The sequence below is a fragment of the Diceros bicornis genome, chromosome 8, assembly GCF_020826845.1.
Source record: "Diceros bicornis minor isolate mBicDic1 chromosome 8, mDicBic1.mat.cur, whole genome shotgun sequence".
Classification (NCBI taxonomy): Eukaryota; Metazoa; Chordata; class Mammalia; order Perissodactyla; family Rhinocerotidae; genus Diceros; species Diceros bicornis.
In genome coordinates this window covers 84,994,971-85,022,783 of record NC_080747.1, presented here as the reverse complement: position 1 = coordinate 85,022,783, position 27,813 = coordinate 84,994,971, and the positions used below count along the sequence as shown (strand labels likewise).

Below are 27,813 nucleotides of genomic sequence, written 5' to 3'. Positions count from 1 at the left end.
TTTTTGGTGAGGAAGATTGGCCCTGAGCTAACATCTGTGCCAATCTTTCTCTATTTTGTACGTGGGTCACAGCACAGCATGGCTTGATGAGTGGTGTAGGTCAGCGCCTGGGATCCGAACCCACGAACCCCAGACTGCTGAAACAGACAGTGCCAAAATTAACCACCGCACCACCAGGCCAGACCCAATTTGAGTCTTTTAATCAGTCTTTCATCTTCCCACTTCTCCATCCCTAAACCAATTCATTCCTGAGAAGTATGGACAGTGAGAAATATCAGAGTTTCAAAGGTGAGTCAACTCAATATAGATTTACATAATAATACTTAACTTGTATAAAGTTTACTATATGGCAGACACTGTTCTAAGTGATTTATATGTGTGTGTGTATGTGCGTTTATATATATATATATATATATATATATATATATATATATATATCTGTGATGCAGGTGTATTATTAATATTTTCATTTTGCAGAAGAGAAACTGGAGTCCAGAGAGGTTAAATGGCTTATCCAAGGTTGAACAGCTAGTAAATAGAGAAGCTAGCATTTGAACACAGACGGTGTAGTTTTAGACTCTAGGCTCTTAAACATTCTACTATACTGCCTCCCTATAATACTTATTAATCCAAATTGAGAAACTGTTAAAAACATTATGTTGGTCAAGTCCCTTCAGATTAAATTAGAATGCGTAAATTCACACTTGAGTCATGGATTCTAATTCTGCAGAAATATGACAATGTAACTCAGGTTGGCATCTCCCTGGCTTCACTTCCTACTTCCTAGGAAGGACTGCACTACCGATTTACAAAAACTCAGTTTATATTTACATTTAAGTAGAATTTTAGAAATATCAGGGTTGGATAAGATACCTCATTACCTCTGGTCTGTTCCTTTGCCTCCAGGTAGGACCTTGGCCCTAGTTCTTCAGGTCCTTTCAATCACTGACAAGGCTCCTCTTAACAAGCTACTCCAATGTAAGGATGACGATTAAGAATCACATTTACAGGCCGGCCCCGTGGCTTAGCGGATAAGTGCGCGTGCTCCGCTACTGGCGCCCGGGTTCGGATCCCGGGCGCGCACCGACGCAGCGCTTCTCTGGCCGTGCTGAGGCCGCGTCCCACATACAGCAACTAGAAGGATGTGCAGCTATGACATACAACTATCTACTGGGGCTTTGGGGGATAAAAGGAGGAGGATTGGCAATAGATGTTAGCTCAGAGCCGGTCTTCCTCAGCAAAAAAAAAGAGGAGGATTAGCATGGATGTTAGCTCAGGGCTGATCTTCCTCACACACACACACACACACACACACACATACACACACACACAAAAGAATCACATTTACAAATAAAGGGACTCAGATTGTGTCTACTCATAATATGCACACCCAGGAATCTGGAAATGTTTAGCACTTGAATAGAATGGGTGAAAAGAAGGCTGATACCAGGACATGCAGAGAAAGTGTAAACTTTTTTTGGATAAAGATATACCTTTAAAATCTGATTCCATTTTTTCTGTCTTTTAACCTCAGAACATTTAGCCTCAAATGAGAAATTTTTTTTAAAGCCATATTTCTTTTATTTAGGGGCTATATTTCCAGTTATGCATCTGCTTACTTTGAAAATGTTCATCACTTTGTAGTGAGTAGATCTTTATTATAATATACTTTCTGTTATTTTATTTAAAAAATGAGTGAAGTTTGAGAAAATAACACAATCCCCCCCAGCTTTTGCTAATTTATGAATCTTGTACTATACCTAATGAGAGATAAATGCAAGAACCTTTTCTGAAAGTGAAAATTATGAGAGAAACATGCTCTGAGCATTTCCTTATAGTCCTTAATCTTTCTTTTTCTTAACTGACATCAGAATATCATGTGAAAGTACACACAGAAGCTCTCTCAGTGTTGCAACAAAGCATTGTAAGATTAACAAAAGAAACCATTTTGCACTATGTAAAACATTATTTAGTGTATGTGTGCATGTGTGTCAAGCATGGGCTATCACTCATTTATTTTACTTTAACTAAGTTCATATACCAAAGTTTAAAACATAAAAACACTGAAATGTCACTGATTACAATTATCACTATTTTCTTATTTCTCTTTACTTCTGTTGAAAATTTTAAAATGAACCTGTTGGGTTAAAAAAAAATAACAGAGACAACTTCAATTTGGAAGAGGTAAATATGTAAATATTTTAAAGGAGTTCTATGGCAGAAGAGGGATATTACTGGTCCACTGCCAAAAAGTGACTCACAAACACACTCAGAAGTATATTTCACATCTTGAGATCAGAGCATACATTTACCTTTTTGAACCTTGTCACAGAGAAGATAGATCTCTTCCCCTCCAGTTACGCATCCAGCTGTCCTGTCCATTCTTACAATCTTCAAGTTGGAGGCGTTGGGGGCTTCTGTCCACAGGAGAAAAACAACAAACATCATGGTTTATCCCTAGCTCCACAATCCAGTCTCCTAGGAGGGACCCTGACCTTAGCACACATCAACCATGAGGAAGTGTCAGTAGATGCTTTCACTCATATTGCTTTAACAAGGATAGAAACAAAACAAAAATGCCTTCTGAAGTCCTCAGAGTACTTCTTGGGCCTGGGTCATTCCTCATCACCAAAGGAGATGGGGCCACAAGGGGCAGTGTTTGTTTCTCCCACTGGCACAGTGAGAGAGACTAATATAGAAAGAGAAAGTGTTTCTGATGTTTCAGGAAGTGCCAAGCCAACATACATGTGGAATTTCAATTAGGTCAAGACTTGAACCCCAAACTTATTTCCATGATGCTGATGTACCATCTACAGGGGTCCGAGAAATTTAGGAAAAGCAAAATTTTCTTAAACTATTTATTAATTTTTATTCTGTAGAAAAGAAAAATGGAGATGTATTTCTTTTCCCCAAACTAAATTAGAATTCTGTGTGGTTAGGGGGCAAAAGTTTCATGTGGTAATAGTATGAAGCTTCCTTTTTTTTTTTTTTTCGTTCCAACAGCTGCATTTTAAGGTGATCTTTGGTATATGAATCTACATCATTTTATAAGTCTTTCACTTCCCTTCAAACTTGTTTAAATTAAAGAAATCAGTTAGTTGCTGTACTTGGAGCATGGAGCTTTCTATTTAGAGCATACTCTATAAACTTCCAATGAGCCTAAACACTGTTCTTGCAGCTTTTTGGGAACATGTTTAATAAATCCCTTGCATACCAAACAAGAAATCTGCATGATAAATGCTGAAGACCACCATAAAACTCTCTTAAAAAATTCTAGGAACTATAGACTGAAATAGAATTTTGAAACCACATACTATCTATACTGTTCATTCCTATCTTGATAAAGTTCCTATCTGGATAAAGCTATAACATGCGAGAATGAAGATGGATAATAACAACAGTTGTCTTTTATTAACTTCTCTTTAGAGCCTCAATGAAAAAAAATTGAGACATTTTCCCCATTTAAGAGCACCAACAATATATCCTCATAGTAAGGAATTCAAAAATAAGAAGAGATTTGGCATTATAAGTAAAAGACTAAAACGCACATCTGAGGAAGGAGAACTACGTTTACTGAGCCCCTCATCACTTCATTTTTAATCGGGACATCAACTTTTTTTTTTTTTTTGAGCAAGATTGGCCCTGAGCTAACATCTGTTGACAATCTTCCTCCTTTTTTCCTTTTCTCCCCAAAGCCCCAGTAGATAGTTCTATGTCATAGTTGTACATCCTTCTAGTTGCTCTATGTGGGACGCCACCTCAGCATGGCTTGATGAGCGGTGCGTAGGTCCGCGGCCAGGATCTGAACTAGCGAACCCCAGGCCCCCGAAGTGGAGCACGTGAACTTAACCGCACCGCCACCGGGCCAGCCCCGAGACATTAACTTTTTAAATTAATTAATTTTTTTGTTTGTGAGGAAGATGAGCTCTGAGCTAACATCTGTTGCCAATCCTCCTCTTTTTGCCGAGGAAGATTGTCCCTGGGCTAATATCCGTGCCCATCTTCCTCTACTTTATATGGGACGTCGCCACAGCATGGCTTGACAAGCAATGTGTCGGTGCACGTCTGGGATCTGAGCCTGCGAATCCTGGGCCGCTGAAGCGGAGTGCGCGCACTTAACTGCTGAGCCACCAGGCCAGCCCAAGACATCAACTTTTTAAGCTAGATTTTAGTATTCCCACTTTGTAGGTGAAAACGTGAGGCTGCAGGAATGAAGTTCCTTGCCCGGGACTGGGAGCCAGTAAGAAACTGCCAGTGCAGGGGAAGCCTACTCCCGACAGCGCCCCCAGGGCCTCCTGACAGACATCAAGCACTCACTGCTGTCATAGATGGCATCTGACACCACGGGCTCCAGGCGCCGCGTGAAGCTGCCCGTGCTGTCTGGAAGAAATGCCGTAAACATGAGCCGCACCACGCTGAGGTCCATCTCCTTGGTCTGCTGAAGAGCTGCCTGGCGGATGATCTCCTTTTCCCGATCTAGGCCCAGAGACAGCCCAGTGCATCAATGCCCAGGGAAAGAGTCAAGTGTGAACATTTTAGATAAGATGCTTTTATAAAGCCCAAATAAAGAACATAAACTTAAAATAAAAATCTATTTGTTTCTTTTGAAATTCTTCATATTGCTAGTAAAAGTTTAAAAATGGTCACTTATGTAACCCAAAATTAAAGGCATCAAGAGAACACGTGCATTTTCTCTGGATGACAGTAGAAACTGTCCTCCATGTATCAAATTGCCTCTCTCCTATCTTCCCAGGAGGTCTCATTTTTCTCCCTACAAGAAGAGTGAAAGGACAAAGGATGTGCTGGAATGGAACGCGAGCAGCTGCCTGTGCATCGGTTGTATTGAGCAATGTGCAAGTATCCAAAAGCTCTGAGCACAGGGACTGTGCTCACCAACAGCACCTGGCACAGTGCCTGGCACACAGCAGGCACTCAGAGCACTGCTGAAGGAACTGAATGACTCAGTTGCACCTGGCTCCTTCCTTCCCTCCTGACGGAGCTTTCGTGCTGATGGATATAGTCGTACTTAACTTATACAAAGTGACAATTCAAGAGATAAGCACTATAAAAGGACTGTAGATGAAGTGATATGGAATTTCAAAGGAGGGAAGAATCCAGAGGCTTTGAAGCAGAAGAGACATTTGCTCTAAATCTTGAAGGGATGGTAGAACTCGAACTTATGAAGACATAAGTGAACAAGGGCATTCCAGGAGGAGGGAACAGCAAGAACAGAAAGAGTGTGCCCAGGCGGGGCCGTGAGCAATCATGGTGTGCCTGTGGACTAGTTCAGTGCGACATGAAGGGGTGTAGTGGGAAACAGAGTGGAAAATGCAGACTAGGGACAGTTCTTGGGAGGCCTAAAATGCCAGCTTACAGAATTTGCATTTTGTAGGCAACAGGGAGGCACTGAGTGTGGTGAGACACAGGCTTTAGTAAGATCCATCTGGCCATAGGCTGTAAAGTGGACTAGAAGTGGGGAGGGACAGAGACAGAACACTGACAATGGAATGAGGGGTGGGGCGCCAGAGAGCACACAACAGCTGCACCACAAGCTGATGAGGAGTCCAAGATGACGTGAAGGCTCTCAGTCTGGATGTCAGAAGACGAAACATGTTTAGTGGAAAAATGATGACTGGTTTTAGATCACCTGAGTATGAGATGATGACAGGATCGCCAGACTAAAGGACAACATATAAAAGCAGAAATGGCACATATGGTGGGACAAGCACTGGGGTTGAAAGAAGAAATATGAATAAAGGCAGGAAAACATAAAAGTCATAGCATTTATATGATAAAGAGAATAGTTTATAATGTGCCTGAAGAGCCCAAAGAAAGATTCCTTATAATAAGGTGAGCTGGGGGCGCATATAACAGGGGAGGTGGTCTTTGAACTAGGTCTTGAATTATGAATTGGTTTTGACAGGTTGATAAAGGGAAGGGTAGGGTGTTTTAGGCAGAACACACATACAAAGGTGAGAATATGCGTCAGTGTTCAGGGGGCAGTGATGGGGAGAGGTGGGTGCATGGTGGGACTGGAGATGAGGCTGGCAATGTGACTGGGGCCAGACTGTGAGAGCTTTGTATGCCAGGCCCCGGAGGTATAGATTTTATTCTAGAGGTAGCAGGAGGCTATCCGAGTTTTCCGAGCAGGGAAAGGGTTGGAGCAGCTTGGGGTACAGACAGGAGAAGAAGAAACCCAGGGCATACAGATGAGCACATGGTCTACACACGAGAAAAGGAGAGCGAGCCTGAGCTCTCAGAGGATCGAAGCTGGAAGAGAAAGACTCACCTGTGAGCTGCCGGTCTCCTCCACCTTCCGCCTGCAAGTAGGCAAGATCAGGATGCACCAAAAGTCCTGGATTATAGCCCCTTACACAGGCCTCGGTCATTCGGGCTTCCAGTGTTTCAAATACTTTTTTCTTTGTCACATGAAGTATACCCAGGTTTGCAAAGCTGGAGAAAAATAACAGTAACAACAACAAAACCAAAGTTAGGCAGTGAATGACTCCAGAGTCTGGTTTCAGGTAAGTGAGTTTAAATAAAATACACAAGGCCTCAATAGCTGTAGGCCACCCCAATCAAACACATGACTATTTCTGCTGTGAAACATATAAAGTAGACTCACCAAATGGAATAATAAAGACTATAAACAGCTGCACATCAGGTCAGATTGGGTTTTGCCACCAAATGAGTCTGCAGCAAACTGAGAAAAATCTTTTGTTTTTCAGAGCTTATTAGACTTTCAAATTAAGATTGAGAGAGTAAGGTATATATGTATACATATATACATAAACTCATTTTAAAGTATCTTCTAGGAGAGCTGCATAAAAAGAATTTTTAACTCCAAAAATATTACTAACTTTTTAATCTTTTTTTTAAGAATAGGAGGAAGGATTTTTTTTTTTCCAAACTATATTTGGAAGGATTTTTTTTTTTTCACTTTTGGATCATCCTTGGGCTTCCGGATGGATCTACCAGGAATCCCATCTCCTCCTGGGTTATTTATAAGGTTGGAACTATTTATTAGCAGCAGAGTGTCACCCAATTCTACATGTACTCGGGCCTGAAGGGAACCTGTAATCGGGGTGGAGCACCTTTTATCCTACAACGGCCAAATACCTACAGAACAAAATATGCTAACAAGCTAACTGAAGCAATGAGAGGGATTTTTAAGAAAATATATAAAATGCTCCAGCCATTCATTTTAAAATAAAGTACATGAAACAAAGAAGTATATTCAATAAATGTAATACAACAAACAAACAAAAAAGCACTTTTTACCAAGGAGACCCCTTCATTCAACAGATATTTACTCAACTCCTTATTTGTGCTAGGCAGTGTCCTCGGTGCTCTGGTTGGCAGTAAAGGAGTCCCCACCTCTACAGTGTACATGCCCGTGCAACAACAGAGAAGACACAAACGAATGAGGGAATGGGACAGCATGATTTAGAAGTAATATGTGTTACCAAGAAAAATAAAGTTGGAATGGAGACTAGGAAAGGTAGCAGTGGAAGGCACAGCACTTTAAAATAGGGAGAGGCCAGAAAGGGCCTCATCGAGAAGATGACACCAGAGCAGAAAGACCTGGAGAAAGTGAGGGGACTGTGGCTATTTGGAAGAAGAGCATGGAAGGCAGAGGAGGAACAGGTGCAAAGGCCCTGCGGTAGGACCATGCCTGGCGTCTTCCAAGGACAACAAGGGCAAGGAGGCCAATGGGGCTGGAGGGAAAGGAACAGGAGGCAGCAGGAAGTGAGGAGTTCAATGAGTAAGTGGGGGCACAGGTCTCTAAAGTCCTGAAAGCTTTTGTAAGGACTTTTCTTTTCCTCTGGTTTTTACTCAGAAAGAAAAAAATATTAGTAGAGCAAAGATAGAAATCTTACGACAACTGGATTGAATGAAACAAAGAATAAGATAATGTGGGAAGACAAGCTAAACTAGGGAAAGAAAATTTAAGAGGTGAGGGCAGAATGAGACGAGCGCTTGTACAGAAGCCCAGAGACAGAATGAGAGACGTGTCCAGACAGTGGCAGGAGAAGGGGGGGCAGCTGAGACACACACAGAGAATAAAGCACACCAACAGAATGTGCACTCCTTGAGAGCAGAGATCTCCAGTGCCCAGAACAGTGCTCGACACATGGGTGTCTAATGAATGTCTGTTGAATAAATGAATCCATGGATTAATACAGCACAGAAAAATATGCAACGTGACATACTGACATGCATGGAGGCACAGGCAGTTTTTCAGAAACAACACCCTCATCTTTTGGCCTTTTAGGCCTTACTCCTATATAGAACATCCACAACTACGGGAAAACGAGGTTATCTTCTAGGCAACGACAATGACAAACATCTGTGTAGCACTTCACACATTACCATCCAAAAACGCATTTCATGAACATTATTTAATTCAGTCACTGTGAAAAAGGCATCATCCTTATAATTTATTATGTGGATAATGAATTTACTCTGGTAATAAATGAAACAACATGGAAGTCAAGTCTTCTGCTTCGGGTAATGATGGATTAATGGAGACTGATTGAACCTCTCACCTTAAACAACAAAAAGCACAGGAAAAAATGGTTTTCAGACACTGGACAACAGATAGCCCAGGACAGTGATCCTTAAGAAAAGGGAAACAGGGCCGGCCCTGCGGCTTAGCGGTTAAGTGCTCGCACTCTGATGCTGGCAGCCCAGGTTCGGATCCCGGGTGCGCACCAACGCACCGCTTCTCTGGCCATGCTGAGGCTGCGTCCCACATACAGCAACTAGAAGGATGTGCAACTATGACATATAACTATCTACTGAGGCTTTGGGGGAAAAATAAATAAATAAATAAAATTATAAAAAAAAAAAAAGAAAAGAAAAGGGAAACAAATAAGGTGAATCCTACAAATATGCTGCCTTAATGCCTTGAGTGTCCAGAGTGCAGCATTGGAGGGGGCCCCAAACAGGGCCTGGTGATTTCCCCGAGTTCAGAAGACAGAAGAGGCCAAGGAGGCTAGAATTCAAAAGCCAAGCACCAGAGAGGAAAGAACCACACACAGAGAGACACTCCGAGATGCACAGGGCTCCGCCTCGCATCCTCAGCTGAGTCCTATCAGAGCGTGTCTGTGAGCAAATGACCCAAGGCTGGGAAAAGAACCACCAGAAAGGAGCAGGCAAAACAATTCCTGGGGCACATCCAGGGCTGGACTAGCTCAAGAAATCTTGTAATACACGGATCATCAGGTTTAATACTCAGAAAGGTACTGCCTTAGTCATGGTGCCAAATTGACCCTACACTAAAGGCTGCTCTGGTCTCCCTAACAAAGCTTAAAAGTAAGTCTAGAAGGGATCAAACTGTCCCCAAATTTAACTTCATCCCAATGCTCAAAAATGTTTAAAGGCATACGAAAAAAAAAAAAAAGCAACATGCAATAATCCAAAATTCAAAGTGTCTGTCATTTAATCAAAAATTACCAGGCATGCACAGAAGCAGGAAAATACAACTCATAATAAGAATAAAAATAAATCAGTATAAACAGACCCAGAAATGAGACAGAATACAGACAATGTAGACAACTACATTGAATAGCTATTATATTCCACATGGTCAAAAAGGTAGAAAGCATTAGTACATTAAGAAGAGACAATGGAAGATATAACAAAGACCCCAAACAAACTTATAGAGATGAAAACTTCAATGTCTGAGAAGAAAAATACACTATATGGGATTAAGAACATATCTGACATTACAGATAAAGAGATTAGTGAACCTGAGGACACAGTAATAGAACAATCCAAAATGAAACAAAGAAAAAGGACGAAAAAATTAAAAAAAGAACAGATAATCAATGAGCTGTGGGACAATTTCAAATGGCTAAACAGACATGTAATTGGTGTTCCAGAAGAAGGAGAAAAAGAAAAGTGGTTGGAAAAAATATTAAAAATAATGGCGACGTAGCGTTTAAGTGTGTGCACTCTGCTGTGGCGGCTGGGGGTTCGGATCCTGGGCGCACACTGACCCACTGCTTATCAAGCCATGCTGTGGCGGCGTCCCATATAAAGTGGAGCAAGATGGGCGTGGATGTTAGCCCAGGGCCAGTCTTCCTCAGCAAAAAGAGGAGGACTGGCAATGCATATTAGCTCAGGGCTAATCTTCCTCACACACACACACACAAAATAATGGCTGAAAAGTTTTAAAATTTAATAAAAACTATAAATCCAGAGATCCAAGAATCTCAATGAACCCCGAAGCACAAGAAACATGAAGAAAATCACACTAAAGACTGTTATAATCAAACTGTTTAAAACCTGTAATGAAGAGAAAAACTGAAAAGCTGATAGAGAAAAAAACGACACACTATGTGGAGAGGAACAAAGAGAAGAATGACAGGAGACTCCACTGGAAACGAGGCAAGCCAGGAGACTCTAGAGCAGCATATTTTAAGGATGTGGAAAAAACCACTGTCAACCTAGAATTCTATACTCTTCAAAAATATCTTTGAAAAACAAAGATGAAATAGTTTAAAAATGCTCAACAACTGAAAGAATTTATCAGCAAGCAGCAGACCAGTAGTACAAGAAAAATTAAAGGAAGGGCTCCAGGCAGAAGAAAATGACACCAGACAGAAATCTTGATGTATGAAACTGAATGAAGGGAACTGCAAATGGTAACTACGGGGTAAATATAAATACTTTTTTCCTTATTTAAAATTTCCTTAAAAGATAATCGGCTGTTTAAAGCAAAAATATAAAACAATATATTGGGGGATTTGTAACATATGTAGATGTAAAATATATGACACAATAGCACAAAAGATGAGAAAGGGGAAATGAAAGTATACTGATCATATACTATACACAAAGACGCATAATGTCACTTAAAGGTAGGCTAGGATAAGTTAAAGATGTATGGTATAAATCGTAAAACAACTGCTAAAAAATTAAACACCCAATTAAAGGCAGAGAGTGTAAGATGGAATAAAAAGTACTACAACTATATGCAGTGCATATTTACTTTGAATATAAAGACATGAATAGGTTAAAACTAAGAGGATGGGAAAAAAATGTTCCAAGCTAACATTAATCAAAAGAAAGCTGAAGTGGCTATATTAGTACCAGTCAAGGCAGATTTTGGAGCAAAGAATATTACTAGGGATAGAAGAGGGTCACTTTCTAATGATAAAGGGGTCAAGTCATTAGGAGGACATAGGAATTGTAAATGTTGACATATCTAATAAAAGAGCTTCACAATACAAGAAGCAAAATGTTACAGAACTGTAAGGAGAAACAGATGTACCTATAAATGTAGTCAGAGATTTCAACACCCCTCTCTCAATAATGGATAGGACATGTAGAGAGAAAATCAGTATGGATACAGAGGACTTGAACAGCACTATCAAACAACTGGACCTAACTGACATTTACAGACATTCATTCAACTTGATCAGGCTAATCATTCTTCTTAAGTGCACAAGGAATATTTATCAAGACAGACCATATTCTGATCCATAAAGCAAGTCTCAATAAATTTAAAAGGATTCAAACCATACCAAATATTCTCTTACCACAATGGAACTAAAGCAGGTATCAATAACTGAAAGATATCTAGATAGGAGTGTATTTAAACCAAGACTGGCCGTGTAATAGTTAACTGTTGAAGCTGAGCGACAGGTACAATGGGGGCTCATTACGCTCTTCTCTCTACTTTTATGTATGTTTGAAAATTTCTATAGTAAAATATAAAAGAAAATTAGAGCAGATATTATTATTAGCACATGTAACAGAAAAAATTGAGGATCATAAATGTTAATACATGAGAATGCAAAATGTTACAGCCACTTTGAAAACAATTTGGCAGTTTCTTATCATGATAAACGTACTCTTAACATACATACCCACAATTTCACTCTCAATATTTACCAAAGCCCGAGAGAAATGAAAACTCAAATTCACACAAAAAGTGGCTTTATTGTCAAAAACTGGAAACAAACCAAATATTCTTCAACAGGTGGATGGATAAACAAACTGTGATACATCGATACAATGCAATACTGCCTAGTAATTAAAAGGAATAACTACTGACACACACAACCTGCAGGAATCTCAAATGCATCATGCTAAGTGAAAAGAAGCCACACTCAAAAAGGCTACACACTGTATGATTCCATTGTATGTCATTCTGGAAAAGGCAATACCATAGGGACAGAAAACAGACCAGGGCCAGGGCATGGAGTGGGCGGAGGAGCTGCCTTCAGAGTGACATGCAGGGATTTGGGGGTGACACAACTACCATATACTTTGATTGTGGTGCTTATACAAGTATCTGTCAAAATTCTGAGAACTGGACACTTAAAGAGTGAATATTACAGTATTTAGATTATACTTTAGTAAAACCTGACAAAAATAAAAAAAGAAAGGTTATCACAGCTAACAATAGGACTGAGACTACAATCCTGTCTCCTACTCAAAATGCCATTTTCTTCCACATCAGTGGTTTTCAAAGTGTAGTCTCTAGACTAGCACTATAAGCATTACCTGAGAACTTATTGAAATGCAAATTCTTGGGCCATATCCCAAACCTAGTGAATCAGAAACTCCTAGGGTGGGGCTTAGCAGTCTGTGTTTTATCAAATCTTCCAGGTGATTCTGATGCACCCTAAAGTTTGAGAACCATTGCCCTACACTATGCCAGACCCATGAGATCAGAATTGGAAATGTCAACTGTTGTGGCCACTATGGAAAACAGTATGGAGGTTCCTCAAAAAATTAAAATTAAAACTACCACATGATCTGGCAATTCCACTTCTGGGTATTTATCCAAAGAAAACAAAAACTAATTCAAAAAGATATATGCAGCACACCTATGTTCACTGCAGCACTATTTAAAACAGCCAAGATATAGAAGCAACCTAAGTATTCATTGACGGATGAATGGATAAAGACATTGTGGTATAGATATACAATGGAATATTACTCAGCCATGAAAAAGAATGAAATCTTGCCATTTGTCACAACATGATGGACTTCAAGGGTATTACGCTAAGTGAAATAAGTCAGAGAAAGACAAATACTGTATGATCTCTCTTATATGTGGAATCTCAAAAAAAAACCCAGAAACAAAAAACTATGCTCATAGATACAGAGAACAGATTGGTGGTTGCCAGAGGTGGGGGGCGAGGGGTGGCAGAAATGGGTGAACTGTTTTTCCTTTTTATTTAGTTTAAATAAGTTATAAAAAAAAAAAAAAAGAACTAAACTTTCTCCCCACTGAAAACTGCATGATTATATCAGGGACTCTGCCTAGAAAGAAACTGAACTTGAGTGAAAATAAATAAATAAATCACTTTCCTACTAAAAAAAACAACTCTGGGAGTAGGGCCTGGCATCAGTATTCTTATAAAGTGACCAACGGTGAATTCAACAAGCAGCCAGATTTGAAGCGCTCTGCCCTGTGCCAGATGTTTCCATCATCACCATCTGGAAACCCTGCTGCCCTCTGGGCAGGTTCGAATTCCCATGTCACTGGGCTGGGATCCTGAAGGGGCCCCTCCCTCTGGCCTTTCCTCCTCTCAGGACTCACACACTGACTTCACAGCTGGCACGAGGTTTAACAGCAGCCCCTGACTCACAATACACACCCTAATTTGGAAGTGGGATACTTCTAATCTCAGTCCATACTTTGTCCATTTGAACCATATGAAATTTCTAAGAATCAATTGTTTCTGGACTTACAAAGACAGCAATTTTATATGATCTGCACTAGTTCTTTGAGGGAGGCCTTGTTTCTCTTTTGTATTTCTGCATTTATATATCTACTTCCAGTGCTTACCAACTTGTGTATGCTGTAAATATTAGCTTAAGAAAAAAAAAGAAAGACTTCACCTCTCTCTAAATCAGGGCTGCAGGAAGAAGCAGAGGTGTGGGGATGACAGGCGAGGAATGGGGTTGAAAGCGAAGTCAAGGAGCAGAGAGTTTCCACTGACTAAAGATTTCTGAGAACTAGAATGGTGTGGAAACAAATTGTTGATATTCAGGGTTGAAAATAAAATACCAACCTAAGATTATTTTTATGAGTACAGGCACTGAAGGCTAACTAAATAAGTGAATAAGAAATAAAAAGACAAAATTAAAGCTAACTAAAAAAAAATAAAGGCAAATCTCCTAAGTTAAAGCAATCAAACCTACAATCATTACTTTGCTATCTAAAACATGAATATTTTCATATAGATAACAAAATATCTCTGAAAAAAGAAACTGAATTTTATTGAGAACTCCAAAGAAAGGTAATTCTTTTGGTTTTGATAGTTTAAAGGCTATTTATCTTTTCAGTGTCAATTTTTATATATCTTTTTTGATGTGTTGGATTGGTGCTCTGCTTGTGAATCTATATACTCAGCCTAAGATGTATTATTGAAAACAAGTGATCTTGGTTCCATTTCTAGTATTGACAAGTCTAAGGAATAACTCTGGCTATCTTCCTAAATTTCTCTATGTGCCTTTCTTACCTACAAGTTAGAATTAAATAATAAGAATTGACGACATACCATAAACACATACATGCCAAGTCTGCTCATGTGATTTCCTAATATTAGCTAATGTTAGTTCAGTCTAGAATTGTGGAGATGTAGAGGGCCTGGAGATAAATTCTGTAGCCCAACACTCAGATTTTACTAGGGAAAAAACTAAAGTCCCCAAGAAGTTATGCAAATTGCCCTCAGTCCTACTACTGGGGGTGACAGAACTGGAAATAGAATGCTGGTTTCCAGTTTACTTGCGTGATATCCTTTCTACTAAAACGCAACAGCTTCTGACATTGGAAACTTTAAAAAAAAATAAGAGAGACAAATGAATCATGAAGGAAATACTGTCTTTTGGAAAACACTGTAAGCAAAAATTTCTCAGTTAAAAATCAAATTACAAAGGGAGTACCAATGTTTCATAGAACACTCTGAACAGGAAAGTCTACCGAGTCTCTTATAACTCTCAAGTGGCATCCTCTTGATTAAATTTCTCAGTGAAATTGTATAGGGTTAGAAAATCCCACAGTGCTATGAGCAGACATGTTGAGAATCAAACTGAGGAGCTTAGAGGTTCAAAGTGTTTGCTGAATGAATGAATGAATGAGTGAATGAGTGAGTGAATGAAGTTCTTCCAGCTACTGAACCCCACACTCCAGCCTACAAGAAAGGAATGGATTGCCTCACTTTCCTTGGAAACGGAATTTACTTCTCTTCCTGCTGTAGGTCCCAAATTAAATAACCATTAATTCCTTCAAAAATCTGGAAAGACTACTAGTCAAACCACAGAAACATCAAATTACAGACAACATGCTGGAAGTTTTATAATAACAAATATTATTAGTAGGGAGCTTCATCTATAATTTCCTCTAAAGGATATGATTATCACACAGACTAAACAGGGCCGAAGAGAAGAAACACTCCACACTGACAGCAGCCGGGGGAGTGCATCTGTGGAGTCACCAAGTGAGCAGTTGGTCTGAAGCTCGGGCCACGCCCCGCATTTCAGGGCCCTCACAGGCAGTCAGGGACAGGACGGGTATTCCAAAACCCAGATGAACCGACTGCCACGAACAACAGGAAGCAGGCCAGCCTCGCAAGAGGATGTTGAAACAAGTTCATATAAAGCACGGGTGAATTTTTCAAATCAATTTAAGCTTCTTCCTCCAATATACAGTCTCTTTTTTTTCATAACATCAAAAGAATCAGATTTTAGTGACTTAAAAGAAAGCTCTCTCTCTAGGTTTTTCACACTTGAATATTTCCACAGTCAAACAAAGAAATACCTAAGAACATGAAAGCTCAGCCTCCCCAATAACAACCAACTTGAAACTTGATTGGAATTCAAAGCCGGTAACACTACCACCAGCTTAATTACAGTTGATTTAAACAATTCCTTTCTTTTGAGTCAAGAGTCGACATTAACTGGGATTTTATCATGAAGTATTTAAACCAGTATTAGGAAACCCTGAAAGGTACTCTTAAAAATTAAACAAAATTAATTAAAAATTTCTTACTTCTTTTGGACTGAATTTATTTTTATAATATTTCATTTAAAACTGCTTGTTTTGTCTATGTGACCAAGCTTTAAATGAACATGCCACTTTGTATTTACATTTCAAGTCTAGTGAACGCCAAACAAATCTGCATGACGTGGCTTCTTATCTGTGCACTCTTTCTAAGCAGCACAGAACTGGAGCAACATTTACCTACCCACTTCATGCTCAGGATGTTCACACTGTAAATCCAGAGTCAACAGTTCATTAAAGAAATCATCAAGAGCATAAAATTGTCCATAAAGTGTTGACTTCTGCTATACAGTTGATTTCTTCTAATTTGTCCTTATCTTTATTTCCAGAAGGAAGATATTGCTAAAAGTGGCACTCATAGGTCAAGTGATCACATAAATCATCCAAACTGGGTCATTTCTGTGAGTGAAAGGGGGTGCTGTAAATAATTAGGCCAGGACCACAGGTGCTAACTGGGCTGTCTCAGGGAAATCCAGACTTGTCTCAGGGAAATCCAGACATGTGGCCACCTTACCTCTCGGAGTCCAAGCAAGAGCTCAGATTTTCATTTTTAGGCCCTTTCGAGGGTCTTGGAAAGGCCCCCAAGGAAAAGGACCTGTTCAGCCAAAGTCCTCGGGTGCCATGTTCTACATGCTCCTACCTTCCATGGCATCGCATACCCTCACTTACCCGACCACCATGTCCTTGGGTCCAGCAGTTACAGTGCAGATTCCATCCTCACAGTGTTTTCCCACCAGGCTGTGTGCATGCAAGTGGATGTTTTTTCCATTCGTGACCAACTGAACAATAACCTTTGCAGGTCCCACATAGTTGCAGATCTATTAAGAAGCACATTTCAAAAGTTAGTACATCTGATCATACTGCAACACAGAAAAATGCTTATGACAAGGCAGTAAGTATAAAAAGTATGATACAAAATTAGGAATACCTGTACACATATGACCACAGCTCTGTTCTCAAAAATATGTGATGAACAAATGATGAGATGGAAATAAAATGCTAATGGTGGTCATTTTGTGTGTGAAGGATATACTGCAGGAAGAAGATCACTTATATAATACAATATGCATTGTTAAAGTTGGAACAGCACATCTCGGAGGATGCTGTGTAGCCATGAAGCATCCCCTTCAAGAACACATTTTCATCTGCACCCTCATCACAATTTTCAGTCATAAAAGCTGGGTAAAAGATCTGAGAGAAGGGAATTGAGATTGATGGATTATGGAAATTAAGGGAAGGAGAGAGGTGAGCAGAAACAGTGCATCCTAAGTCTCTGCCTTGAGAGTGGGCAGGAGAGAGTGTCTTGCCAGGGACCTGGCCCTGAAGGTCGGCCATGGACAGCTGAGCCCACAGACTTGGGCTGCAGTGATCTGCTAGGATCCTTCAGCCTTTGGCAGCACTCTGCTATGAGCTTTGATAACTGAGTTACATATGCCCAGGTCATAGTAAGTTTCTTCAGGTGAAATATGTGCACTCCCTAAGTGCAGATCCTTAGATTTGACACCTGTTTAGCTTTTGTTTTGTAAAATCAGATTTTTCCATTTAAGGTAATTTATCTTTTTTATTGTTATGCCTTTAAAACGATGACAACAGCAATAAAGAGGAAACAGCATGGAGATAACGACATTTTAAGCACAGATAGCTTAGACACCCTTTCTCCTCTAGTTGATCCTCCAGCCCCCTAGAGTAGATCACAGATTCCTTCCTTGAGAAAGCCCCAACACTAAAATCATACCAGCAGAAAAGACCAATGGCCTTATTTTTACCTTCCTGACTCCTATAAATCAGAACCCTGTGATAAATTCAGCCTGACTGTTGGAAATGCACTACCTCCCCTCAAAAGGTTACCAGACATCCTGGTCTGCCTGGGACTAAGGGGGTTTCTTGGGACACAGGACTTTTAGGACTAACACTGGGAAGAGATGGCCATCCTATCTCCTTAGCTTACACCATCTCTTTTTGAGGAAGTGCATCCAGAATCATTAGAAATACTTTAACCTGCACAAGCAGCCCTTAGCTCAGAAGGAAAAGAAAGTAGACAGGAATCCCATCTAGCCATGAATCCTTGATGGAAGTCTTCCTGATACAAACCTAAGGAAGAACCTACTCTTGCCAACAAGGGATTCTTGGAAACGGAATCCCTTTCAACCAGTTGACTTCTACTATAAATCATTAAATGGATTCATATTCCATTGAGGCAGGGTTTTGTCAGGATTTTTTCAGTCTGGATTTTTTCCCAATCCAATCTCTCATTGCAAGAGTTGAGGGAAGTTGATCAGAGCTGGGATCATTCCCCAGAGGGTCCTGAGGGAGAGAAGTTTGTCCCCTGAGCAAAGGACAGACTCCCCTCTAATCAACAGTGTGGCACCACCAGAAACCTCAGGGCCTCCCTGCCTGAACCTTGGCTCAGAGCTGCTGCACAAGTTTGCTTCCCAGCTTTCCAACACCCCTTCCCAAGGAGTGGGGCTACCTACAGGAGTGGCCTCCAGTCCCTGCAGAGCGAACTAATCACAAAGAACGCTTAGGATTAAATTAGGTTTCGACCATCTCAAAGCACAAATAAATAAATTCTTAAACAGGTGTAGCACTTAAAAAAGCCCTCTGGACATAAAACTAATTACGAACTTAGTGCTTTCCCTTTTTATAACAGGCGTAAAGCCTCTGCCCTTCAGGACAGGACAGGGAATGAAAAGTTCTGGGTTTGCTCCAAAGTTGGGGTTGCCCCCACACTCCCGGGATCGCTGATGCCAGTTCTGTGCGTTGGTGTGGACGTCTGAACTCAGTCTTTGTTATGACGACACACTTACAGGACTTCTTCAGCAGTACACGGACAGTGGAAGAGTGCTAAACAGACCACGCCATTTCACTTGTAAGTGCACTGGGCACAGGAATGCACCAGTGGAAGGCGTGATGAAATGCTTCCCTTGGGTGAAATCAGGTGGGCTTTCTGCTTCACCAGGACCCCAAAAGGAATCCGGCGATTAAAGCCCAATTGCTTTGGATACTGGACTCTTCAACGTCACCACTATGAAGGAATCAGTCACTGGCACTGAAGGACAGAGGTGGGCGGTATCCTCAAAGAGCACTCACATCTTTCTCTTGCTATTACTTCATGGTCGAAGGGTGGTGAGAATGAGGAACCGGGGAGTCTCTGAGGTAAGAACCTGAAAAATTTGCCAGTGACTAATGTGCTGTTTGATCCATTTGAAACAGTTCAAGTCAGCATGGCATCATCTGGTTTTTACATAGACCACAGGGCAACGACAGGGAGGGCCCTGGGTTTTGTGGACTTTCCAAAATACTGACTGAAAGAAGAAAGCTGAAGTGTGGGGACAGAAAAAAAAAATACTATTTTCAGGTTATACGGCAAATGAAGACAATGGAATTCTAACTTAGGGGAGGGTGTACTTCATAAAATGCCATGATGACTGAGAGATATGTGCAACTAATTCAGAAATTCATTTGTTCTATGGAGAACTTGATTATGTTTACTCAGCTTTCCTTTTACTTCCTTGTACAGTGGTTCCCTTGAAAATTAAGTTTATAGGAAGCAACCATATCTGCCGGAAAGTTTGGTTATTTTTGAAAGAGTCTGAATACAGGAGGCTCTTAATAAACATTAATGGCTTCAACACAAGGTAAGCTTTCAATTAGAGCCAAGGAGACAAAGGTGACAATTAAGGAAATCAGTTACAAGCGACACTGTTAAGAGCATGTATATGAGGGGCAGACTAGCTGGGTTTGAAGACAGTTCCACCATTTACTAGCTGTGTGACCTTGGGCAGTGTTCAGTTCCTCATCTGTAAAATGGAAATAATAATAGGACCTCATAGGTTTGTCGGAAGGATTAAAGACATTAATGCATTGTAAAGTCTTTAGAACACTGCCCAGAAAATAGAGCACACAAGTGTGAACTATTATCTTATTTATTACTGTAATGTACTTCTCTACCTAGAGATCTTTTTTTTTTAATAATTTTTTATTTATTTTTCCCCCCAAAGGCCCAGTAGATAGTTGTATGTCATAGCTGCACATCCTTCTAGTTGCTGTACGTGGGACGCGGCCTCAGCATGGCGGAGAAGCGGTGCGTCGGTGCGCGCCGGGGATCCGAACCCGGGCCGCCAGCAGCAGAGCGCGCGCACTTAACCGCTAAGCCACGGGGCCAGCCCTCTACCTAGAGATCTTTAAATAATACAACTACCCTGAGAAGATTTTTTAAAAATCCTGTCTAAACGCAGGTGGCTGAAATAAATGACCAATTCAGGCCACTTCATTCCTAGGGTAAGTCTTTTTGCCAGAGTGCCATATTTTATTGGGCTTTGTTAATTTTCTGGTAATAATTATGTTTTTATAGTAACAGCTATCATTCTTGGGGGTGCTCAGGATTTCTTGGCTTCTTTGATGAAATTAAGCCTTTCTTCCAGGAGCTTTATGACTCAATACCTACTGATGCCCGCAGGCTGGATCTGCTTTTTGAATAAGAAACAGAAACCAAGGGTCTCAGATAATACCACACTTAGGCAAATCACCTCCTTTTATTTAAAACAACTCTGCCATGCTCTGGCAAAGTGCATACTGGTTCTTTAAAGGAAAAACTGATTAAGGGAAGTAGTCTAGAATTTTCTGGGAATCAGAATTTGAAATGTCCAGTTTACTTGCTGAGTAAAAATGACCAAATCACTTTGGCAGAATGTAGTCAACAAGAATGTAAGACGTGACACAAGAGGTAGCTCTTTTTTGCTCAGTTTTTCTCATGAAGTGATGATGATGATGATGATGATGATAATTGAAGAAGAAGAGAAGGAGGAAAAAAATCCACAATTTTCAAACAAAAATCTGTCCTGACTTTACTTGTGTATCTGCTGCTAAAGCAGCAGAGCAACGTGGCTACATCCAAGAGCTCTGAAGCCAGGCTGCTGGCCTCAAATCCCTCTGTTGCCACTTATTAGCTGAACCAACAGGGAAAGATGGTTAACATCTCTGGACATCAGCTTCTCCATCTTTAAAACAAAAGTAATAACACACTTGAATTCATAGTATTGTTTTTAAGGATTAAATGAGTTAATACAGTGCTTGGCACCTCATGGGATTAGCAATCTCAAATATAAACTCTCTCCGCTGTCCAGGCTATTACCTCACTGACAACCAAAATGTATCCATTTATTCCACGATTATTTTTTAGGCCCCTTCTATGTTCCAAGCACAGCAAGACGTCAGGGAGCGAAGGGATTCACAGTGAGCGCAAAACAGACACAACCCCTGTCATTATGGGATTTAAAGAGCGATTCTGAGACTAATCAAAGAATCTCACAAACAAATGTAAATGCATAACTGCTGAGCGCTTACAAGGGACAATTCCTGGTCAGGAGTCAGAGCAAGCTTCCTGAGGGAGAAATGCGGCCTGAGCTCCGAAAGAAGAGTAGGAGGTAGCAAGGGAAGGGGTGGGAAGGAGACAAGGGGTAAGAATAGCATTCCTGGGAGCAGAATCGAATGGACCAGGCTCTGGTGGGAGTTCTAGTCATGATCTCTCAGTCAGACTCATTCCCATTTCTCAGGTTTTCCTCAAATGGTTCCTGCCACCCTGGGGTGTCCCTTCCTTCTCTTCCTGGTCTAGAACCACCCATTTTTCAAGGGTAAGACCTGAATCTAAATCTCCCATGACACTCTTCTCACCACGTTAGCCCACAAAGCTCCACTACTGTCTCTTTTTTGGTGAATGTGACTGGAGTGGGGCAGGGAAACCACAGGCAACTTATTGCAACAAGGCGGTGAAACCAATTGTCAACTAAAAGGGTTATCGCCCTACCTCTCTTACTTGTTGGATTGCCAGAGCACATGCATCTATACTTCCTAACTTACTGTGTTTATGGAAGGGAAGAGAACATGTTAACTCTGCCAATCTTCCCATCAGCCTTGTGGGCTCAGTAGCGGTGCTCATCCCACAGCTGGCGGAACTGAGCCACATGGAGACGAAGTGAACTGCCATCGTTCCTGTAACTGGGATGACAGGGCAGCCCTTTAAACTTGGGTCTGTCCACCTCCAAAGTCCATTTACATTTTCCGTGACATCAGCTACGACTTGGGCGCCATCACTTTTTCTTTTGTATATGTCCAGTCTGCCCAGTTTTATAGCTTTCCTTTGCCCAGCACAGTGTTGATACATGACAGTTATTCCTGAAAAACCTGTCTGTTTGGTTTTGTTGGTATGTGTTGTGAGTACGGGGGTCTCAGAGATGGCAGTGAGGTGGCAGTAGTGCCCTTGTCCTCTCAGAAGGCCCCTTCATAAAAACATCATGCCACAGACATCATTAATTATGCACTGATTCTTCTCTGTTAGGTTACAAGTCAGATTATAAAATGAAGAAGAGAAGGAAGAGGGGAGGAGGAGGAAGGGGAGACGGGGAGCGTTATGCAGAAGAAGAAGAAGAACATTGTTTTCTCAGTGATAAAAAAGTCAGATCTTATTGTTCTTTATTATTTATTATTTGTTGAGCACCCAGGAAGTACAGAACAACCTTTACTAAATGAGATAGCACAGAACCATGTCTTACACAGTCTCTGGCATAGAGTGGGAAGATGCTGGTAAAGTTAGTTCTTCTCTCTTTTAAGGCAGGTGATTTCAAGTTGACCCAGTCTGGGATCACATCTCAGCTCTTTCTTCTTCTAGCTCTGTGGCCTTATAATTGTTAGATAACCTCTCTGAGCCTCACACTCCACATCTACAAAATGGGCCAATAATGAGACTTCAGAGGGTGGTTGTGAGGACTACACAGTGCCTGGCATATGGCAGGTACCACGGAAGCACCAGTTTCTTTCATTCTCTCTTATTTATAAAGGTCCTGTTTTCCCCCTGAGCTTCCCAATGATCCTGTGAGGTAGACAGGGTTGGCACCATCACCCCATTTTGCAGGTAAGAAAACAAAGTCCAGACAGATTAACAAGTGACATAACCCAAGGTCAGACAGCCACGACACAGGGGACCTTGGAGTTCATCCTGAGTCTTCTGAATGTAAGTGTGGTGTTCTTGGTAAGGTGGGATGACGTGAAAATATCCTCTTTGACCCATGTACTGTCGATGACATGGCTGTTTTTCCAGAGCCTGGATTTGCGTTGATTCACATTCTTTCACTTTGTTTAGTGTCCTACTTGTTTGATCAACAGCACATATAGCTCAGATGTTAGGTAGGGACTAGAAGGGTAAACGGCGCCACCGAATACAATAGGCCAGGCTAGGAGGGTCTCATCAACGACACCGAGAAGAGGGATAAAACCGCTGTCTACATGTAACTCTGGTTTGAAAGTCTTGAGTTTTCTGTCATACTTCGACCGAGACTCTCTTTTTTGTTGTTTTATTTTAATTTTCAGTTTCATTACATCAAACTTAGCTGCTTATAAATCATGCTTCTTTCAGAAAATCAAGTCACATACCATTGCTAACCCCAAGAACTGCTGGGGACTTGTACCTCAACAGCTGCATTACCTCATGAAAAAATTACAAATAAATCCTTACCTTTGCATGGCCCAATTATCCATGGTTGCAAAAGACCACGGGTGGAGTAGACAATTTGTAATTTATGGATGAACTGTGTTACCAATGTTCATTTATAAGCCAGTTTTTTTGGAACTTGGGTTTATTCTTAAATAGAAAATAAAGTTTAGAGTAGTGGTGCTCTGGCACCATTTCTTTTCTACATCTCTTACCCTCCTCACTGCACTATGCGCATTCTCCAATTCTTTTTGAGATATGGTGTCAGACCTTCAAAAGTCATCCTGAATCTGACCACTGCTCACCACCTCCACTGCTACTCTCTGGTTTCAGCCACCACGATCTGTCTCCCGAGTTTTTGCTCCCAACTATGTTTCCTGCGCCTGCCCCACATCCTCACGGCCTGTTCTCTGAGCCATCCTGTTCAAGTCAGGTCACGGCAAGTCTCGTCACTCCTCTGCTCAAAGTCCTCCCAAAGAGAAAGCTGTTGAAGCTGAATGATTCGTACACGGGGACTCATCATATTACTCTGTGTATATATTATTAAAATCTTCCATGACAAGAAGTTAAAAAAAAAAAGAAAACTCCAAACCCTCCAAAGCCTTTCCATCTGAAAAGCCAAAGTCTTCACAACAGCACATGAGGCCTGGGTGATCTGACCTCTGTTTCCTCCTTGACCTTGTTTCTTACAACTCCCCGCAGCCACCTCAGCCTCCTGGGTGTTCTTACCTTGCCAGCTCACTCCCAGCCGACAGCCTCTGCACCTCCCGTGTCCTCTGCCTGGAAACCTCCTTCCCTGGATATCCGCATGTTCTCTTCCCTTCCTGCAGGCTCTGCAGACATGCCATTCTCTCAGGGAGGCTTTCAATGGCCCTCCCCTTATCTAAAGTTGACTGCTCCACCCCTGCACTCCTTGCTCCTTTTCCCTGCTCTATGTTTCTCCCTGTGCTAATTACTATTTACTATACTACACATTGTACTTATTTGGAGGATTGCCTATCTTTCCCACTAGAATGGAGGCTCTATACGAGTGGGGACACTGACTTCTTTCCTGCTGCAATAATGTTTATCATATTGTGGGCATTCAGTAATTAATTATTTAGTGAATGCATGATTAAATAATTAAGACATGATTAAAATGTTATCTATGGAAGGCAATTTATTAAAATATAAAGAGTTGTGTTAGGTAGGGGGTAGAAATTAGGTAACTACATTCCTTCTTTTGTTATTTTGTCTTTTCAACAAAATAAATGGCTATATCCTAGCGTAGCCATTCTATAGGCTATTTAAATGAGAATGTGATGATTATACACCAAGCAGAACATTCACCTAAGCTGGTAGACAGTGTCTGGGTGGGGCCGTGGACCTGCAGTGTGGTAAGAGGAATCGAACCGCTGAGGGGCAGGAATCCCCGCGGCTGTGGGCAAGTAAAGAGAAGCATCTCCCTCGGAAAATCAAGGTGGCAGTTCTCCTCTTCAAGTCCAGACACCCCTTGTACTCCCTCTTCCCACCCGCACCGCTGCTGCCACAAGGCACTCTCCGCTAGGCTGGAGAGTCTCTGCACCTGCCTCAAACACTGTCTGTTTCTTGCCTCATTATTGGCCTCAAGGATCCAGAATTCACATTTCTGTCCCCCACCCCCCTCAGTTTCACAATCTCTTCGTCCTCAAATGAGAGGGCCCTTCTTTGATGTTCACTCTGGTGACTGACAGGAGTAACCACCCACAAGACCTTATCATGACGCAGCGCAGGGCTGCCTCTCCAAGATCTCAAACTCCTGGGCTCCCTTCAATAGAGAGCAAGGTTCTGGAGTCAGAGAGCCTGACTCTGTATCCCGGCTCCTCCATTACTTGCTGTGTGTCCTGGGCAAATTACGTAGCCTTTCTGACCTGTTTTCTCATCTGTAAAATGTGAATACAAATACATCATCTCTGAATTTTCACAAGGATTAAAGGAGATAAACTGTCTAGTACTTGATACACAGCAGGTGTAAGAGAAATGACAGCGATTCCTCTTCGTCTCTTCAAGCCTTAAGCAGATATCTGCAGTGGAGATTTCCTCTGACTTTAAGGCAGAAAAAACTGCATGCGAGTCTCGTCACCTTTCTTCTCCTTACTGTCACCCAGGCTCAAAACATCCCTGTTACTTCACATATCCTCCCCTAATTCAGAGAAATGTGAGTCTGTTCCCTTTTCCAGCGCTAACCACTCTGTTTTTGCCCATAATGCTACACTTCTTCCAGACCTTGAATTGCCCTCCTCCTCCCTCTCCAAAGGACCCTTCCCCTTAGTTCACAAAACTGTACACTCATCTCCCTTATTCCAAAAAATCCCTTTCCTGATAATTATGATGACAACTGTAAAGGTTAGTATTTATCGAAACCTGCGGGCCAGGCACCACACCAAGAAACAGAGAAACACAGAACCATTCTTTCATTTCATCTTCTCTATAATCCAATGAGAAAGGTTCTTAAACGGAGCCCACACCTGCTTTGAGTGCCATTCTCTTTTTCCTTACCAAGTATGCAAGAAAAGCTCTAATCACCAATGCTGAAACACCTACTAAACCTGTAGCCCTTTGCAAATTAACTAATTCCCCTATCCCTCAAAGGAAGAAAAAGTGCTTAAAGGTCATGATTGACTCCATGTTTCCAAAGCCACTAGCCATTTCTTATTCTTCATCCCACTTACCCTCACTGAAGCCTGGATGCGTTACCATTCCCTCCTCGAGACTCTCCCCTCCCACTGCACTGGACGCTTCTGCTACGACACTTCTTTCTCCCCAAAGAGAAGTTTCTCCAGAGATTGGTCCTTGGTCCATTTCTAATCTCTACCAGGATCGCTGTCTTGACACTCTTATCCAGTCTTCTGGCTTTAATTATCTACTCCATGCAAATGACTCCTCAATTTAAATCCCATGTGCTTACCTTCCTTTTAAGCATCTGTTACATTTCCAGCTGCTTGCAGGGCATCTTCCTGTCGTTAACATGTTTATAATTCAACTTGCCCACGACTGAGCTAATCGCCTTCCTTCTGAAACCTCTCTACCTCTTGTTAAATGGAACCACCACCTTCTAGCAATTGCACCAAAATCCTCCTACCATCTTGGATTCCTCTATCGTCTTCTACATTTAATCAGCTGCCAAATTCTGGCCAGGTGGTACCCCCAAAGCTCCGGCATTGGTCCCTTTTCTCTTCTCTCCTTAGTTGATCTATCTCAGCCTGAACTCTGAGTTTAACTTGGGAAGAATCACTGCATTCTTCTAGCTGGTGCTCCTCCTTCCCTCCCAATATGCCTTAGCAGACTGATCTTCCTAAAGCACAATGCTGATTACAGCATATCATTCCTACATTAAAACTATATAATCTACTCATTTTGTACAAAATCCAGTCTACATTCTCAAGCTTTGCCTGATCTGGCCCCATTGCACCTCTATGGCCATGGCCCACCCTTCCCCTGCATATACTCTTCACTCCAGCACAATTAGTCCCTGCTCCCATTCAACCTCAGAGTTCATTTTTTAGCCTACGCTGCTGATTTTTCTGCTTGTGCTGTTTTCTCTAGTTAGATCTATGCTTTCAAATTTCTACCGTTCCCTCAAGATCCAGCCCCAAATGCAATCTCTGCCTCGAAGTCTTCTGTGACCACACCACCTAACTGGCTCTTAGGAGTTGATCTTTGCCTGAGAGCCATTCGGTCATTCATTTTTGAATTTATTTTATTTTTTTAAATTAATTAATTAATTTATTTATTTCCCCCCCAAAGCCCCAGCAGATAGTTGTAGGTCATAGCTGCACATCCTTCTAGTTGCTGTATGTGGGACGCGGCCTCAGCATGGCCGGAGAAGCGGTGTGTCGGTGCGCGCCCAGGGTCGAACCCGGGCAGAGCACGCGCACTTAACCGCTAAGCCACGGGGCCGGCCCTCATTTTTGAATCTAAAAAACACTTTATTCAGCAATTCCTACATGGCAGCTACCAGTGCTGGTTAGACAGTGGTGAATAAAATATTATTATTTACTATTATATACACAATATTTCCCTAACCCCTGGCACAGAACCAATACCTATTTCATCAATATTTGTTAAAAGAACTAATGACTGAATAAATCACTGGCTCGAGGCTACACTGAGGAAGGAGGGAGCACCAAAGTGGTTCACACCTCTGGGCAGCATTGGGAAAAGGATGCTGACAGCGGGGCGCACCAGGCCATCTTGCCTTAAGGTCTGTTGAAGGGTTATTGTCATGTGACTGGGTTCCTCTCACTAATCTAACCATGAGGGATTACCCTGAGGAGTT

General features: G+C 41.5%; 1 protein-coding gene across 2 annotated transcripts in view; it reads right to left on the bottom strand.

Annotated features, from left to right (window-relative positions):
• Positions 1–27,813, bottom strand: part of NFKB1 (nuclear factor kappa B subunit 1) — a 113,509-nt gene that overhangs the window by 31,987 nt on the left and 53,709 nt on the right. For both annotated transcript variants that reach the window (XM_058547584.1, XM_058547585.1), the window contains exons 6-9: positions 16,700–16,848; positions 6,290–6,453; positions 4,318–4,476; positions 2,313–2,417 (exon numbers count right to left, since the gene is read on the bottom strand). In XM_058547584.1, coding sequence (XP_058403567.1) covers positions 2,313–2,417; positions 4,318–4,476; positions 6,290–6,453; positions 16,700–16,848 — 577 coding nt within the window. The remainder of the gene's footprint in view (positions 1–2,312; positions 2,418–4,317; positions 4,477–6,289; positions 6,454–16,699; positions 16,849–27,813) is intronic.